The following is a 20231-nucleotide window of genomic DNA, read 5'->3' as shown; positions in this document are numbered from 1 at the left end:
ATTTGCACAGTAAGAGTGTGAAAAGGTGTGTCCAGACAGGTCTCCTCTTTCACTACTTGTCAAGGCTACAAGTCAGAAGGTAGTGAATAAGAGATGAGGTAAAAATGTGTAGAGGGAAAATGAGCCCAGAGATGCTTCGAAACGTTCATCACAAGCTGCCTAAAACATTCATGAAGTTCGAAGGACCAAAACAGTGGACAAGCACGAGCACAGTTGGACAATAGTTGGGAGTGTGCATAAATGGTATGCAAAATGAAAGAGCTCTCAATGTGGCTGGTTAAGAGACTAACCTTCTGGCCTGCTGGCAGAATATAGCACAAGTGATCCTCTGACGTTATGACAGTGGAAAACTCTAATCTAGCCCTCATTAAAGTATTCAGGAGCCTGATACTGCTCAAGCTAAAGTGTTATTACACGCTAAGCTGCCTAAGATTACCCAGATCTATCACAGCATATCTGATCCAGTGACATTTTCAGAATAGCGTGACATGATTAAAATGTCCATAAATACACTATTTTGGAAAGTTCAGAAAGGTCTTGTTACTTTTCATCATAGGAGCAGGATGTCTACACACCAAGCAAAATGGTACTGACTTGTGGACTGGAACTGGAACTTACACAAGGCAGCAAGACCTGGAAAGGACCTGCTGCACTCTGAAACAGCCTTAAGTGAGCTTCTGCCTATGCTTTTTTAATTGAGTGGCAGGAAATAAAGTGGGGAGAGACAGAAAAAAGACAGCGCTGATGAAAAGATGACCCTGGAGTACAGTATAAATGGGAATGGAGATGGGATTTAGAAATTTAACAAATGATACTATGACAGCAGGGTAGTTTTGAGGTCACACAAGCAATGCTGGTCTACATAAACAACCCCATTCTAGTTCCTCTGATCGCTAAATGCATATGTACTTAAATATTTATCTATCTAGTTTACCACTATGACCATTAAATATTGTAAAATGTTAACATAAATGCTAACCTCCTGCTTGCATGATTTTTTTGTGGGATCCGTCCTTATGCACAGCTCTTGTTTGAATTATTTGTCCTTGTGAACCCTTCTAGTATGCTTTCCAAAAAGCAAAACTAAAAGTCCACCTTATATCCCACATTATCTGTTCATTTTAGACACTGTGATTATTTCAGTTACATCCACAATTCACATACAGTATATGAACATATATGTCTGCTCCTACTTCTGCTTTCTCTCACAACCTCTTCTTAGTCTTGTTTCCAAAACTGAAAGTATTACATTGAAGGTGACCTTGTAGTGTTCCTGACTGTACCTCTCTGGAGACCAACGTTCAGATGAGAGAGAGACAGAGGTTTAGCTAACTTTCGGTGTAAAAAACTGGGTCAATAGCCAATAGATTAGCTCGAGTTTACTTTGTGGTTTAGGACAATGTATTCATGTGCTGTAGATAAGGCTACTGGCATTATAGAAGCTTATAAGTGCACTTACAAAGACATGCCATTGAAGCACTGTATATCCTGCAGTGTGATCTAATTTTATAGATGAGTTGCATAGTTACTTGTGCTAGACTACGATTAGAGGACATATAAAGGTCTGAACGAGTTCTGAGGCCAGTTTAAAACAAGAGAATGCAGGGGCCTGTCACATGAGTATCACTTCACAAGTATCTATTCAATATGTTAGCTAGCTAATTTAATCAGTGTTAATTTTTATTAATTTTTTTCTTGTAAATTTCTATTTTAAAAGGTGCACTCTTCGATATATATACAATGATTTCCATATTATAATATTTGTAAAAAAAAAAAAAAAAATACACAATATATATATATATATATATATATATATATATATATATATATATATATATATATATATATATATATATATATATTGTGTATTTTTTTTTTTTTTTTACAAATATTATAATATGGAAATCATTGTTGAAACAACCACAAAACAAAACCACAGGTCTGTCTAATTCTTTATGTGTTTATGTCTCATCTGTCAGTCATGCTATAGACACACCCCCGACAGGCCTTCACTTAACTCACTATTAAACAGTAGTAGGATCGAAAACAGTTCTTTTTCCATGAAGAAACCTGCCAAAAACAGGGATAAAACATTTCATGATTCAGAGTCTGTGTAGAAACATAAAGCCTACCTTTAACATCCTCATCCTCGATTGTGGTGTTGCTGCTGTCCGTTGACTCCTACAGGACAGACACACATCACAGATTACCAACTGTTCCGTCCATTCAGAAGCACACACACACACACACACACACACACACACACACACACACACACACACACACACACACACACACACACACACACACACACACACACACAACAAACAAACAAACAGAAAGGCACAACTGCAAAAACACTTGACAACCGATTTAGCACAAATAATGCTTGCTGTACAAATAAAATAAGGACCATCATCACCACAAATGGAACTGCATACAGTCGACAATGCAAACATTGACGGTAGCAGCTGGAACTTAGGGACAGGCGATGTTGCTTTATTACATGAAGACAGTTTTGACAGTTATACCAAATCTAAATAAGCTCATGATACATTCGGAAGCTCATTCTCCAGCTGGCCATCTGGTGAGGCTTTAAATAAACTCGTGCTGTTCTGAAACACTTTCCCCAGATGGCAGCAGAGAACACACAGCTGTTTACGTTTTACCCATCACCACTCCAACTAAATACATCCACCCACTCACACTCGCATACACTAACACACACACACACACACACACACACACACACACACACACACACACACACACACACATACACACACACACAAAAACACACAACACGCTCTTAATAGCTCGCATTAATCTTTGACACAAACATATACTGATGCTTTTGAGCATCCTCAACCCCAGGCTGGTATCATTATCAAAATTTCCTGTGTATTGGTTATCTGCCTAATGCACAAACAGCATGGAGGTTGGATGATACACACACACACAGATATACACACTGACTATCACACTGAGGCAGGCAAGCCAGAGCACAGAAAAACAGAAGACAGAAACACTCCAAAAACGTAACTGCTGCTGAAGGAAGAGGCCATACTGATTAAGGCCTGAGAGAGTGACATGGAATGTTAATATGGTGGCTATTATTTAGAAGTTAATGCAATTACTTTGAGAAATAGCTGATGGTAAAAGCGAAAAGTTGAAAAACTCATTGGCAAACAGACACAAAATAAAGTGGTGTAATGTAAACCTTCCTACCAGCAAGTCAAATCAGCCATTATGTATTTACTACATATTTGTCTAAAATACTACAGACTTAAAGAACAAAAGACTCATTAACATTAAAGTGAGTTAAACACTAATATAGTTTTTAAATGATTTTATAAATACATTTCAATTAACGGTTGTAATTGAGTAAGTGTTCAACCCTATATTGCAATCATATTATCCTAATTTAGTCCATTTCAGCTCTACAAAACTTATCCATAACACTGTAACAGATGCTTGTAGCTACCAGTTCATCATTGTGCAAAGTGTATATCTAGATCATACTAACGTCTGCTTAATAAATTATCAGAGTCATTATTATTAAGTAGAATTATCGGAATGGATTAGGAACGATACCAAAAGGAAAAAGATTCGGCTTTAAAAGTAACTAGATATCTTTTTGATAGGTTTATTATCAAGATCATCATTGTGAAGTGCATGGCAAGTCCAAGACCAACCAACAATAATTCAGGAGTCTTAAGGCAAGGGCAAATCAAGATCCAAGATCCAGACTTGGGTAAAAACCTTTTCTTCACCATTTTTCTTCAACTTAGTTACCTTTATTTGTGCATTGGCCCAATGGTTAGGCTTTGTTTGCTAGAAAAAAGATGAGTGCCTTGCCAACTGTATGCATGATAAAAGAAAACATAAGCATTGCATGTGCAAACTCGGTTGAGGTTCAACCATATTTAGATATCAACCTTAATACAAATGGCACTAAAATTCCAGGTTCTTCCTGTAAAACCAAACAAGCCCAACATGGTTTAAAGCAAGTTTGTGATGATTTAGATATTGTCCAAAGCACAAGATGAAAGTTGTACATCCAAAAAAACAAACACCAAACATATCTTGGCAATTTAGTTACATATCAAAAAGGGGCAAATCATTTGCATTCTATTCTAATTTCCACTGTCATGCACTTGACAGATTATTTATATCTCTTAATATCTGAGAATGAGGCTGACAAAAAAACACTTTCTTGCTCCATAGAAATGCTCGGAGACGACAAAGTGTCACAGACAAAGTGTTACAGAAAAGGGTGATTGTAAAAAAAAAAGGAAAAATGAATGGAAAGAGAGTGGGGAAGGATGTACCTTGATCCCATCCACTGGGTTATGGATAACAGTGGTCTGAGGCTCCTACGGAGAGAAAACGAGAAGGAAAGCCAAAGGATGGCAAGACCAAGAGAGACAGAGAAAAAGGGGAGAGGAGAAAAAGCAATAAAAAAGTGTAGATGAGAGATGGAGAGACCAAATTAGTAGGTGTTAGCAGAGATAAAAGTGAAAGGAAACCGCTAAGGAATAGAAAAGCAGTCCGAGTTAGTGTGAGAGAACTTAAATGTAATGAATAAAGGCCCTTGTTGGTCTAGTTTATAATAGAAGAGAGTTAAAGATTTAGGGCAGAAGAGCTAAAGTCATTACAGAAAAAAACCAACCAAACAAACAAAAAATTCTAATAATCTCTAGTATATAAGCACATGACTGAGTGGCATTACTGCATATTAGGCAATGCGTGATTTTCTGTATTACAGAGCCATGAAAAACATTTTGCAAGCAAAGAATGTTATCCAAATTCCATAAATACAAAAGCTCCCTAGAATAAGACTAAATTGCTTATTTATTATATATTATTAATGAGGTAATACATAGTTGTATCAATACGGTTCTAGTTTTGCATCTCATATAGAGTAGATACAAATATCACTACTTTATACAACATTCAAGAACATTGCAAAGGCAAACCATTTTATTATATACCACAGAACGTATAAAACCACAAATCTTATTTCAGTACAATGCTACAGCTCTGGAAAACAAACAAGAAAAACGAATAATGAACTAATACACTGTTATTTAACTAAAACATAATCATTGATGTGGTAAAACTTTCTCTAAAAGTATCAGTGTTTGATTACATTAAGGGGTTTTCCATCAAATGAAAGTCTACACAACAAATTATGTTACACTTTGCAGGTTTAACGATAACAAGCTGCATTTTGTCTTTATCCATAAATAAATAGAAGCTGGTGAGGGAACGGCTGTTTTGCTGCTACAACGTAAGTGGTAACAGGAACTTATTTAAAGGTTGTACAACATTAAACCGCAACTATAAACAAATATAAAGGTGTAACAACTAATCTTAATACTAATACACCGACCAAGCATAACATTATGACACTATAACATTATTACCGGTGATTAAATAACACTGATTATCTCTTCATCGTGGCACCTGCTGTGGGATATATTAGACAGCGACATTTTGTCCTTAAAGTTGATGTTTTAGAAGCAGGAAAAATGGGCAAGCGAAAGGATTTAAGTGAATTTGAAAAGGGCCAAATTGAAATGGCTAGACGACTGGGTCAGAGCATCTCCAAAACTGCAGCTCTTGTGTGGTGTTTCCGGTCTGCAGTGATCAGTATCTATCAAAAGTGGTCCAAGGAAATAACAAAGGAGCGGAGGCTGGCCCATGTGGCCTGATCAACAGATAAGCTACTGTAGCTCAAATTGCTGAAAATGTTAATGCTGTTAAAGGGCTGTTTTGGCAACAAAAGGGTGACCAACACAATATTAGGAAGGTGGTCATAATGTTATGCCTGATCATTGTGCACATGTATTAAATAAAGATTTCTGTGGTATAAGAGGAATAAAACATTTTGCGGTTTTCTGTTACAAGAAACCCATTGTTGATTATATTCCTATTTGGCATGTCTATTGCATTTTATTCCTTACATATAAAAAAAATACTGTACTGTACTGATAGAAGCTTTCGAGTTTGGTACCTTATGTTAATTTTGCACACCAAAGAACATCATTCTCGGCATTGAGATCAAATAAAAAGACACGAAACACATCCAAGTACAGTATGTATATATGAAGATAAACGTTCATGTCAATGATGTGGTGTAAGTAACACACTTAACAGTCACAAGATTTGCTATCAAGATAAAGATGTTCATATCACAAGAACTGGTGTTATTGGTTCAAATCATAATGGGTGAAAGATGGATGGTAAATTTTTGATATATTTCTACTATTTTGTGAGAGACACATCATTAAGGAACAGACAAAGAGGGAAAGGAGGGACAGACCAAATGAAGGAAAAAACAAACAAAACAAACAAACAAAAAGTCCCAGAAGAATTGTGAGAGGAAACGAGAGAAATAAGGATGTAAATACCAGAGCAGGAGAGGGGATGTTCCCTTTGGGACTGGTGACTATGCTGTTTTTCGTGCTGTTTGACTGTGGCTGTGCAGAAAACACAACATTGTTATTAAAAGGGTGGGGGGGGGGGGGCTCTGATACAGAGAGAGAGAAAATGAGAAAGATCACAGACATGAGACCACCCCATGCTTATAGATTTAAAAAAACATTTTTGATGCTACTACAGCCTGAAAAACACAATCTAGCATTGTTGATAATGAATGAAACCGACTGGTTCTATTAAGAAGTCGCATTATGGGACTTTTTTTTGCTGTCTTTTTTTAACAGTGTAACAGTAAGTTTTCAACACATTAATAAGGAGTGTGAGAGAGAACAGCCTGTGTGTGTGTGGGGAGAAGTAGACGAGCTTGATTATTAAAACGATCACCAAGAGCCCTGAACTGTACCTCGAATCGAAAGCATTGTGTAAATGCTGGAAGATGTTGTGTAAAAGCAACGTGTGTGAGTGTCAGCTCCAGAAATAAAATTCTCACGCACAACATTTCCTTTGGATGGTCCCTGCTCCAATCTCACAAACACCTTTATATAATCACAGCAGTTTTCACTTACGATTTAAAATGTGTTTGCTGCAAACCCTGCCTTTATGCTTGCTATTGAAGATACTGTTTAAATGCCGTAAGATGTAGCTTGGTATGGGTGTTGATGCATCTTTAGCTAAAATTACTGTTGTGTGATCAAATAAAAAGATTTGCAAAAAAAACCCAAACAAACACAAAAGTACTATATGGACATACTCTATGCGGACAAAAGTACTGTGACACCTGAATTTTCCTGCCATGTGTGGGTCTTCTCCAAACTGTTCCCACAAAGTTGAAGGCACAAAATTGTACAAGATGTTTTTGGAAGTGGTAGAATTCAGAATTTTTCCTTTCCCTTATTGGAGTGGATCTGGAGTGTCCTGCCATTGAGCTCTGACCTTAAACCTAGTGGCTGACTTAAAATACACTCCTGTTGCTGAATGAGCACAATTCTCCACAAGCACACTCCAAAATCTAGTGGAACATCTTTCTAAAAAACGTGGAGGTTATTATTACAGCTAATAAGGTCTAAATGTGGAATGGGATGTTCAAAAAGCACATAGGAATCTTATGGTCAGGTGTCCACAAAATTTTGCCCATATTGTGTAGTACAAATTTACTAATGAAATATTGTTAAAAAGACATTTGAATGGATCCACGTTCAGCAAAACACCACCATGAAATAAAAAAATCTGTCCAGAAATGCTTTATAGTCTCTGTAGAGTAGTTTGGGGTTGGACTATGTCTTGACAATCATCAATCAATTAGATTTTTTTTTTAAGCAACACAGACAGCTGGTTGAACATAAAAGCCCAGAAAAGCAAATAAACAACAACAAAATAAAACAAAAAAACAAGACATTTAACATCTTGATGTCACGGTAGACACGCCTTGATCTAGAAAATGATACCCACATGATACAGACAGTGGTGTAGGGTAGACTATTCCAGCATAGTACACACTCCCCCTTCAGCACCCTACCAAACATTTGTTTTACTGATGCGCCAAGTCGCAAATCAGCACCAAAATCCGTCATGATGCACACAAATAACCCTCTGGGGTCAAAATTGTTTTTACTCATAACGCCGAAACGAACTTAGATTACTATCTTTTTTGATCATACAGATAAGAGCAATACATCATTCGATTCTGTAAAAGGTCCACATTTATTTGTATACTCTAATAATAACAACAAAATGCTGTGCCTTTGTAAAATAAACAAAACAGTTGCGATGCGCTCACTACCGTCTCTGTCATCTCTGTTCACAGACACATAAATAAAACAACTTGAATAGCAGTAAATACCTGCCTCACAGACATAATAAATATATGAATAGAAAGTTCAAAAAGCCCAGAAAATGCTATTTTATGTGTACAGTACTGTACTATATTGTATTAACATTTTACTTCATTTTATAATTAATAATTATATTTCATTCATAAATTTCGTTATTTCAATTTCAATTTCGTTTTTTTGGTCTAGCCGCGAGAGAGCGGGAAAATTAGCAAAACAAATTAGTTATGAGGCAAATGCAATTCTACGATATACGAACCGTGATAAAGCGGGGGATTACTGTATATCTGCACCTGCCATCACTCCCCACAACAGCTACACACTTAAAAAAAATTTTTTCTAAAGGATACTGATACTGACTACTATATTGTTATAATTTAGAAGCAATATATAAAATGATCTGTCATTAGCAAAGTACAATTAATATAAAACATGGATGATCTCAGCACAATGTTCTGACGTTTGAATAATGTGTCCTTGTGGCCTAATCATGTATGAGGTAGCAGGTCTACTCTCAACCTACAGAAATCAAGGTGCAGTGCAATGATCATGGTATTATTCTTTCAAAAACGCTCAGTGCAAACGGCAAAGCCATTTGCAGAGAATGCAGCAGCAGCAGTGAAGTGAAAAAAAAAAAAAAAAGCAAGAAATCCCATAATGTCATGGTGAAGAAGTGTGGCAAGCCAGTTACTAGGCAATGACTGAGGCGCAACTGAGGTGTCTATTTCTGTCTCTCAGCTCCCAGGGTTCAGACCACCAGCTATTCCTGGAGCAGGAGCTACATTTCACTCTGTGATGGCCGCACCCTCTGCTGCTGATCATTCCATAGCAGCGCACACACTTATATCGCACTAGGTAACCGATGAGACTAAGATCGAGCAAGAGTGCGGAAGCAATTACAGCATGCCCAAGGTGTAATGATGGTAGATGAGGGAGGTGAAGTGAATGGCAAAAAAAAAAAAAAGCTAACAGGGGGCTCCTCTAAAAAAAAAAAAAAAAAAAAAAAAAAAAAAAAAAGAAGGAGGTTCCTCCACATAGACCATTTAATAGGGGTTTCTCAAATAAATGTTTTACATGCCTATAAATACCTATACACATGGTCATTTAAACAGCAAATATATAATGAATAAATTTTTCTTCTTCTTCTTCTTTCGGCTTCTTCCTTTAGGGGTCGCCACCCCCCTTGTCCTCTACATCTGCCTCTTTCAACTTAACTACCTGCATGTCTTCCCTCATCAAATCCATAAACCGCCTCCTTGGCCTTCCTCTTTTCCTCCTACCTGGTGGCTCCATCCTCAGCATTCTCCTACCGATATACCCCATGTCCCTCCTCTGCATATGTCCAAACCATCTCAATCTCACCTCCCTCACCTTGTCTCCAAACAACCTACATGCACTGTCCCTCTGATGAACTAATTTCGAATCCTGTCCATCCTCGTCACTCCCAACGAAAACCTCAACATCTTCAGCTCTGCTACCTCCAGCTCCACCTCCTGTCTTTTTCTCAATGCCACTGTCTCTTAACCATACAACATCGCAGGTCTCACCACAGTCCTCTAAACTTTCCCTTTCACTCTTGCAGATACCCTACTATCACAAATCTCTCCTGCCACTCTTCTCCACCCACTCCACCCTGCCTGCACTCTTTTCTTCACTTCTCTAACACACTCTCCATTACTTTGCACTGTTGACCCCAGGTACCTGAACTCCTTCACCTTCTCCACCTCTTTTCCCCGCAACCGCACCACTCCCACTGCCCTCCCTCTCATTCACACACATGTACACTGTCTTACTCCTACTTCTACTACTCATACTGACTTTTTCCCCTTCTCTCCAGCACGTACCTCCACCTCTCCAGGTTCTTTTCAACCTGCTCCATACGCTCACCACAAATCACAATATCATCCGCAAACATCATAGTCCATGGAGACTCTTGTCTGACCTCGTCTGTCAGCCTGTCTATCACCACTGCAAACAGGAAAGGGCTCAGATTCAATCCTTGATGCAGTCCAACCTTCACCTTGAACCAGTCTGTCGTTCCTACTGCACACTTTACTGCTGTCACACTGCCCTCATACATGTCCTGCACCACCCTCACATACTTCTCTGACACACCTGACGTTCTCATACAGTACCACAACTCCTTGTGAGGGCTCCAGGAAGCCCTCACATACATATGTTGACATAACTGATTATAACTATATATGAAAACTATACATACAAAAGCAATTGAATTTGTCTATTTTGTGAACTAGTGTTATGATGAATGCTTTCAGGTACAGTATGTGGCAGTTTGAAAAGATTTTTATAACAGGTACCTGGAGAAGAAAAAAACATTGCCTGGCTTCTTACCTTGGACCCATGTTGAGTTTAGAGGTTTATAGCAGACGACTCAAGACATTTCACTCCAACCCATTTAAATGATTACTTCATGGAGCTGGCTTTGTGCACAGGGTCATTGTCATTCTGGAATAGGATCGGGTCTCTTAAATTAAATGATAAGAAAATGTAATTCTACTGCATACAAAGACATCCTGTAGCTCCAATTTTGTCTTAACAGTTTGGCAAAAAAAAGAGTATGGGAAAAAAGTCAGGTGTCCCAATACTTTTGTCCATAAAATGTATCTGAACATTTGATACACTTAACTAATACTGCTTAAATGATTTCTAGATATGGTTTATTAACTAATGTGCTGCCAATGCCTTTATAATTATAAAGCTAGTAAAGAAGTGATGTATGTAAGTACAGAGCTGCCGTCTTCGTGCTCTACCTCTTGCAACCGCTTATTTAAACCGCCTATGCTCATGGTGGATGGAGAGCAAGAGTGAACGCAGGAAAAAAGAAAAATGAGAATGCAGGGCGAGACAGCATGGTTGGTCCGTAGGCGGAAAGCTAAGCCGAATGAGATGCGGTTACAATCAGGCAGCCAAAGAGGGAAGAGAAACAGAGAAAGATGATGAGAGAGGAAGAGAGTGGAAGACAGAAAAAGAGGAATGCAGGAAAAAAACCTGAAAATGCTCATGTTTATACCATCTCCAACTATTTGAGCTGCATGATACAGAAATTAGAAATGAGAGCGGGCAGAAGGGTTAAAAAGAAAAAAAAAAAATGAACTGCACACTCCCCCCCATGTGCATTTCATCATCAGCATGCTACTCGATTATGTAAGGTATGATTAATGCTCCAAGTAAAGAAACGCACGACTGAAGAGGATTATTTTACAGATTATTCGCCATCCAATCACTCATGGAGAGCAGACAAGAGGTTCATTTCTAATTCTAGAGACCAGGCTGATGTGAAAGCCTGAATAACTTCAAGGGAGATTATGTGCCATCACACCAAATGAATCCTTGCACAGTGCATTATGCCGTGTTCACATCTGCTCATATTTTCTTTCTAAAGAAGGAAAATTGTCATTTTAAACGATTAGATATTTAAATGTATGTACAATCTTAAAAATAAAATTCTTTAGAACAAATTTCACAGGAGAACTTTTTTGTTGACTTAAGAACATTTCAAGTCAACGATTTGTTGCCATAATAAACTAAATCCTGTCACATAATATTTACATTTACAAAAGACATCGTTTTTTTCTGTGGTACAAATCAACTGCGGTAAAAATCCTCTCAAAAATCTTTTTAAGAATGAAATTACAGGCATCCTCACTATCAAGTGTGCGGAATACGTTTGTATATTTATTACCGCCCAATACACTAGTATAATGGCTTAAAAACATTTCTATTTTTATATTTATTTATACTGATCATAAATGATATACATATATACGATATGCAATTGAAAAATGCCCCTATGTGCTTCTGTCCTCCAAAACAACTGACTGATAAACTAGTCAAGGTCATTTCAATGCAACTCAAACTTAATATATCCCATTGAGTCCCAATGATTTTGTTCATGTCTAGTTATTTTTGCTCACAGGTCCTCAAGTTTTCAGATATGCAGCTTATGTGGTTCTTTTTTCTTTTTTTTTTACTAAATGGATAATAATAATAAATGAAAAAAAGAATGCTTCAATGGGCTATAATTTTTCTAAGCACTTTGTATGTTCATCACATTTTCAACCTATAAAATACACAAAAGAGCTGTGCACTTTTCTGACACCCAACGGCGTTAGAATGAAAATTAAATCGAGGTCAAAAACAAGGTGAAAATGATTCATAAACGGTCCGAAACTTTTTTAACCCGACAAGCAATCTTCCCTCTATATAGACACAGACAGACACTAAGACGGAAGTGAGACAAAACAAAAACACTGCCGACAAAAAACAAACCCGCTAACTCAAAACTGTCCAACCCCCTCCTGTACAGGGACTGACACTGTTTTTTAGAAACAAGGAATTGACTATTTTTTGTTAGGCAAAAAATTCATTAATGCAGAGAAAGAGCAAAAGATATGTACAGTAATGGCAGTACTCAGATTGACCTTACCTTGACATCAGCCTTCTTGTTGAGCAGGCTCTTAGCTGCTGCAGATGGAGAGAGAGGAAGGGAAAACATGGGTATGCAGAACAGAGAGTCGTAGTCACCATAACAGAGCCAGAGCATGTATGTAATGCTTTCACCACCAAAATGCTGGGAAATGTCTCTCCTCCGAGAGGATTAACCGGCTTTTAAAATGCTATGTGGGGCAAGCGAAACAAATCAAGGGCATACGTATGTAGAGGTTACAACGTACTGAAGGCAAAAATCCCTATTACCGGTGCATTATAAACAATAAGGGAGATTTGTCTCCCTGAACCATCGGCATGCACAATGCGGGACGTGCATCGTGCACATGCAGGAATGTGCACACGCTCAGTCACTAAGTCACTCATACACGCACAGTGTGAAAGCAGGGAGTAGAAAAATCACCTAGGCTCCATTTATACCTTGCATTAAAATCTGTATCTGGATATTTTTATTAGGATTAGGAAAAATGCATTCTCTTTGACAGCATGGGTTTTGGTCAGAACAGAATCAGATCAGGAGTCTGCCTCATACTGTGAACAAATCTCAAGCAAGCATAAACTCCAATAAAGGGACCTAGTCTGACAACAGTGTAAGAAACCCCATAGACCTACCCTGATGCTCATACATTTTTAAAAGGCCTTTCTGTAAGTAACCTATATCACATATTTGAATGGAATCATAATGCACATAATGCACATAATAAAAAGATGAGTCAATACAGCTTTGTGTGGATTTTGGGTAAATTAAACCAAGGGCAGTCCATAATTCAAGAGAAAATACAGCTATCAGTTAGATTTATACCAATTTGTTCGAAGCACTGGTAATCTTTCAGTATCTTCTAAACCAGATTGGGTGGCCTAATGTATATATGTAGTGTTCTCATCATCCTTTTTAGTAATAAATGGCATACGCAGCATTTGTGCCATTCCTTGAGTCCTTATATAAACATTATGGATACTACAGATAATGACCATCTTTCTTTTTTTGTTAGTTTGCTTGGTGGTAAGTAAAATATAAGCACACTGCAAGCTAAAATTTGCTGTAACAAACTCAGGCTGCGCAAAAAAATATCCTCCTTTGTGGTCCTACACCTTTACTATTTAAATTTAGACAAGTCTGTATGGCAGGTGGCTGATTTCCTGCACATCCACAGATTTGCATATTGAGTGGGAGAAATGAGAGCTGATCACATAGCAGACAAGCATGCACATGGATTACGACTCATTATTCAGATAATTATACCCAGATACACATTCAGCTTTAATGCATGGTGTAGATGGGGCTGTACAGTGCAGTCCCAAAAAGTATTCATTAAAAAAAATATATCTCTGGTACTCAGATATAACAGAAACCTTTGTCAAGCACAAATGCAATTTTGTATTTGCTGAAAAATAACTAAATAGAATAATCTTGCAGAAAATGATTTTGCTCCTGCCATTTTAATGGGGTAAAAGGAAAGCGACAATTGGCTATGCATCTAAGACGGAGATGAGAGTGGGAGGTAAAGAAAGAAGAACAGAAAGAGAGTGAGAGACAGAGAGAGACTCCTTACCTTGCCACAAAGATTTTAGAGGCCGAGAGGGCAAGACAGAAAGGGAGAGATTATAAGAGAATGGATTAAGAGTGAGAGATAAGAAAAGATATGCTCGGAAGACCTTTGGTCGTTGAAAGAGGGCAGGGGGTTCAAATGCAACATCCAGATTATAACTGCAAAACTAAGCTACATAAAGTTATACTTTAACAAAAAAGAAATAAATAAAAGCTATCAGGATCTCTCAGGATGCTTGCAAGACCATAACGAGGTTAGCAACATTAGCTTTTTTTGGGTATTCCTTTAGGAAAGCACGAGAAGTCTTTTTTAATAACATCCTTTCAAGCCCAGATCCTCTTGTCATGCCTTAGTGGTACCTGGAGGTAGCAAATTTTATATCTTTCCTGAATAAACATCTGATCCCCAAATAAACACACATTGACAAAATACGTACACAGAGAATTGAACAGAAGCTAGAGAGGAAAGAAAATCAGTCAGAGCCGACAGCAAAAGTGAAAGCACCGAATCCGTGGTGCTACAGCAAGTTAAATAGAATGCACACAGACACACATGGCTTTATACAAGCAAAATACAAAACAGTAATAACATGGCCATATGGGAAAATGTTCAGTAAATGTAATCTAAGAATTCTAAACATCTAAAAATGACTGATCAGGTCTGTAAAAATGTAAGCAATGACAAAGTTATTGTTATTTGAAGTTGTATCGTATTGTTGGATTCAATTTATTTATTTAATAGAATAATATATTTCTATTCTTAGAGTACAAATTTGAGTATATGTTATCCAAATGTGTTGAAGGGTTTAGGAATTTGTGGCCTTGTTAATAGGCCAAAAGTAACTGGACAAATTGGCATAATCGCCCATTAAATTTTCATTTAAATACATGGTTGAAAATCCGTATATATATCCATAAAAAATAAGTTAATTACTGCCGAAAGTCTTGAGTCTATTGATATTACCAGATGCATGGCTCTTCCTTGGTGATGTTCTTTCAAGCCTTTGCTATAACTATCTTCATTTCCTGCTACTGTACTTCTTGAGGCATATTGCCTTCAGTTTTGACTTCATCTAATAAAATGCATGCTCAATAGGATTCAGGTCAGGGGACTGACTTAAAAAAAGCCCTGAGTTACTTACAAAATAGTGGTCAAAGAGTGTTGCAAAATCTGAACAAATAACATGGTCCTATACCCTTAAGAATTCATCCTGTCATTTCACTTTATCAATTAAATATAAAATAATCAGTCCCTTTGGCAGACATACATGCCCACCTTATAAGATGGGTATGTATTCTTTAGATCGTGAGCAGCTCCTTCCCTTCTTCATTATTGTATCTTTCTAAGTAAGCTGGTACAAGTTGATCTGTGTCTTATCTGTCTATAAAATGTTGTTCCACAACTGTATTAAATTGAGCTGTTGTTTTGTTGTTGTTTTCTACATAAAATCCAATATACTCTGGCAAAATAACAACTAAAATAACAATAAATTTGCCTTTGTCTAAATACTTGACCCGACTAAACGATCATGTATAATTTAACTAATATCCAGTCTTAGCATCTTGATCTCTATAATGTTATCCACACACTTACTACATTTCTACTGCAGGTACAGAATATTATAAATAGGGCATGCAATTAAAACCTTCTGAAAGGTAAAGGAAACTTAACCATGTCTACAGTACACAACTGATCTTATATCATGTGGCAAGTATTGCTACCCTCACATTGAACCCCCTCTCCATAATACAAAGATTAAAGTCTTCTCGTTCATGCAACATGATCTGAGCCACCTTCTTCTGCACCACAAAAGGCATGCATTGCGGCCCCGTGCAGCATTTAGCAAACCAGGCACAGGAGCACTGGCAGGGAAAAGAGACCTATCAGGAGAAAAGTGACAGGGAACCAGAAAAAGTGTGAGACAGAAAGAAAGAGAAAGTGAGGGGGTGGAGAATGGGGGAAGAGAGAGACAGAGAGAGAGAGAGAGAGCGAGAGAGAGAGAGAGAGAGAGAGAGAGAGAGAGAGAGAGAGAGAGAGAGAGAGAGAGAGAGAGAGCACGCACAGCTGGAAGATGAGCGAGCAGCTAAAGGACAGTGACGAAGGGATGGTGGTGATGAGTGGAAGACGATGGCGCATGCTGACTACTGACAGAACACATTATGGAACAAGAAGATAAGGAAAGAGAGCAACAGCATGTGGTGTGAGGTTCAATAGGCAGAGGAATGAAAATAGAACAGAGATAGAAGTGGTGGTGGGGGGGGAGGGGGAGGTGAAGTGACATAGACTATGTTTACATGCTGCCCTAATAGTCCATTAATCATCCAAAGAGTCTCTACCTTGATGTAATGAGTAAGAAAGTATAAAAATCAAAGGAAAATATAAAGTTTTATAGACTATACTGGTCTAAGTACACAAACCGTGTAGTTAAGTAAAAGTAGAGATACACAGTAAAATATTACTCTAGTAAAAGTGCTCCCTTCAAACTTTTGCTTGAGTAAAAATACAAAAGTATTTGCCTTCAAATGTACTTAATTATCCAAAGAACTTTGATTTATTATGGCAATAATAATCCTATTATAATTTTGGCACAAGACTCTAAGCTTCATCAACTTAGTTTATAGGAAAGGACTCTAATGTTACTCTTTAGCACACTATTCTATTAATAGAATGATATTAATTAGTGAAACACCGATTGATATTTATGTAAAATTTCATGAACCTTATTTTTGACCAGTTCAAAAGAATCACGCAAACAAGGCCACTGGTGCTGTGGCAAGTTAAAGGCAGGAGTTTCTTCCATCATTTATTTCTTTTAAAATGTTCTGCTTGCTGTTGAAATGATGCTGAACTGTATGTTGGTGCTAATTGGATATCACCAAGCGGCAATCACAAAGTGCGCTCTACCCTGATGGGTGGCTTGAATTTACATATTACTGTTCACAACTGCTATAGACTCTTCATCAGCATCTCTTTCATCCTCTGATCTTTGGTTAAATCAGAGAGTGGAAAAATTGATTATTTCAGTTCACTCTGTTCTCTTTCTCATCCGTTTTTTCCAAAAGATCTGGTCTTGGCCAATTTCCATCCTCTGTCCAGCTCTCACCTATCACATGATGGCTATCACATGCTTCCTTTGTTACACTAGTCAGCCAACCACATTTAAATTCTAGATAAAACTTTTCCACATAATTTTGTTAGTTTTGTTAAAGCTCTCTTTTTATATATTTTTTTTATATATTTTTTTAATTCGAAATGTATTATTTTTACAATGAAAAGTTTACAATAAAGTTTGAGTAAACTTTTGCATGACAATGCGCAACATGGCAAGAGAACTGGTCCTGTGATATAAAACAAAGCTCATTCCATAAATGCAGATTGGGTTGGTCATACAACTAAGTTTCTGAAGCAAAACTGTTTGGAGTATGAAACCCCTGACACTTTTGGGCTATATTTCAATGATCCACAAATTACTGTGAGTTATTTAACAACTATAAAAACATTATGTATGTGAGTAAGGACTGTAAGTCTCAACTTGCAGATCAGTTAAAATTAGAAAAAAAAAAAATGTAATGTGAAAAATATTTGTATTAAATTAAACTAAAAGCTAAAATTTAAGTTTAGGGTTCAGGTAAAAAGCTTGCTTGTATTTTGAAATATAACACAGTACCAGTCAAAGATTAAAACACACCATCTCCTTCAATGTTTTTCCTTATTTGTATTATTTTCAATATTGTACATTTATAATGAAGACATCCAAACTAAGAAAGAACATGTATGGTATATTTAGTAAATATAAACATTAAATAACCTAGAATATGTTTTATATTTGTAACATACTCTAGGTATTCTTATTTTCATGTGATAGTCTTTGGAATGGTTTCCCAACAAGCTTGAGGAGTTCCAGAGGTGTTGATCTAAATCCATATCAACTGGAATTAGATTGTGTGATTGTGGAGGCCTCACCCTCTGTATGTTGTTGTATGTTGTTCTTCTGAAATAACAGTTTCTTTGCTGCATTTTGACCATGAAGTCCCGATTAATGCATTCTTCTCAAAACAGTGGATGTTGAATATGTCTGCCACTTGGACTACAAAAAGCATTTATGTAAATTCTAATAAACTTATCCTGTGCAGCAGAGGTAAAGCTTTCTCTTCCTTTCTTAAGACGGTCCTTTTAAGAGTCTGTTTCATAATTTTTCATTTGATGGTTTTGGAATACATTTCGCTTGGAATACTTTTAAAGTTCTTAAGATTTTTTAGACTAACTGACCTTTATTTCTTAAAGTAAGGATGGTCTGTTTTTTTTTTTTACTTAACACTTAAGTGTTTCTTGCCATAATATTGTTTTGTACAGTAGAACAGTACAGTAATACAGTACACTAATAACACTGCTAACTATATACTCACTCTGCACAATACAACTGATGATCTGGAATACATAACGAAGGCAAGAAATTTCACAAATTAACTCTTGACATGGCAAACATGTGAACTGAAAACCATTCCCAGTTACAACCTCATGAATCTGATGAGGGAATGTCATGAGTGTGTCAAGCTGTCGTCAAAGGTTAATGTAGCTAATTTGGACGATCTAAAATATAAAAATAAAATATTCTGTTGTTTAACACTTTTTTGTTTTTACATAATTCTATATATGTTCTTTCATAGTTTTTAAAGTCTTCAGTATTAATGTACAATGTCGAAAATAATAAAAATAAAGAAAAAACACTAAAGAGGAATCTGTGGCCAAACCTTTGACCGGCATTGTATATGTACAAAAGTTTGTAGACACCTGACCATAAGATTTATTTGTGATTTTTTTAACATCCCAAACTAAGTCTCCATTTGCTGTTATCGATATCCTCAACTTCTCTGGTAAGATGCAAAAACAGTAGTAAAGTCAGGTGCTGATATGAAATAGGAGGTCTGGGGACCAATCAGTGTTACAGTTCCAAGCCATGTAAATCATATCTCCATGGAGCTGGCTTTGTGCACAAGGGCAATGTCATTCTGAAAACAGCTTTGATGTCTCCTAGTCCAAGTGAAGGTAAATTTAAGGCTACTACATAAAAAGAGATCCTAAACAACGATATGCCTCCAACTTTGTGGTAAAATTTTGGGGAAGAACCACATATAACTGGAAAAGTCAGGTATGCCAATACTTTTGTCCACATAGTGTAAGATTGAATTAATTAATTTGGATTGCAATCATCTTTCCATGTAAACACAACCCTTAAGCAATGGCACACAAGAAACACAGAAACAGGGAAAAACAGCGAAAATGAGATAAAAAGGCAGAAACTCAGGAAGTGAGCATGTGGATGAAGTGTATTGAAAGTAACTGCACGCCATTCCAACTCAGCCACACATTACAGTTCACAGTGCAGGTGTCAGTATAAGACAGCTGTGATCAGGACATGCGAAAGGCTCCATGCTGAAGTGTGGCCTCTGAAACCCCAAAGAAATAGAAAGAGGAAAGAAGAGTAGAAGGAGAGACAAGCAGGCTCCTCCGAGGATACCTTGTTCCACCAGGCCGGCGGCGGTGCCGGCTGCAGCGGCGGCAGCCACTGCTGAGACCGCGGCCGGCGCTGTGGTCTGCCGGCCCACTGCCAGACACACACAAACCCGTGGCATACACACGGGTGTGTAAGAAGAGAATGCAAAAGGAAGGAGAGAAGATCACGGTGTTAACTTGCAGTTTAAACTGCATTAGGCATCAGAAACACGAGGCGATTCTAAGACACTGCTCCTAGAAGAGATTCCTCATGCTAGGTAACATTAACTCCTATCACAGTGAAACAAAAAAAAGGATTCATTTTCTTGCCAGGGTTACTGGCTACAGGTTATCACACCTAAATCATGCAGTCATAAGCTTGGCCATAGATGTCAATACTATATAGTTCCTACTTAACTACAGTATCTCACAAAGGTGAGTACACCCC

At 37.3% G+C, this 20231-nt stretch overlaps 1 protein-coding gene across 13 annotated transcripts in view; it reads right to left on the bottom strand.

The window, feature by feature from the left end:
* Positions 1-20231, bottom strand: part of camk2b2 (calcium/calmodulin-dependent protein kinase (CaM kinase) II beta 2) — a 62326-nt gene that overhangs the window by 7034 nt on the left and 35061 nt on the right. For 2 of the 13 annotated variants that reach the window (XM_083569348.1, XM_083569349.1), the window contains exons 13-17: positions 19809-19895; positions 12721-12755; positions 6417-6485; positions 4332-4376; positions 2133-2181 (exon numbers count right to left, since the gene is read on the bottom strand). In XM_083569348.1, coding sequence (XP_083425474.1) covers positions 2133-2181; positions 4332-4376; positions 6417-6485; positions 12721-12755; positions 19809-19895 — 285 coding nt within the window. Of the gene's footprint in view, positions 1-2132; positions 2182-4331; positions 4377-6416; positions 6486-12720; positions 12759-19808; positions 19896-20231 lie in introns of all 13 variants that reach the window. The other 11 variants (XM_083569343.1, XM_083569347.1, XM_083569353.1 and 8 more) reach the window with 9 other exon arrangements.

This window comes from Silurus aristotelis (genome assembly GCF_946808225.1).
Source record: "Silurus aristotelis genome assembly, chromosome: 18".
Classification (NCBI taxonomy): Eukaryota; Metazoa; Chordata; class Actinopteri; order Siluriformes; family Siluridae; genus Silurus; species Silurus aristotelis.
Note: the sequence above shows the minus strand (reverse complement) of the source record. Positions and strands in the feature narration are given on the sequence as shown.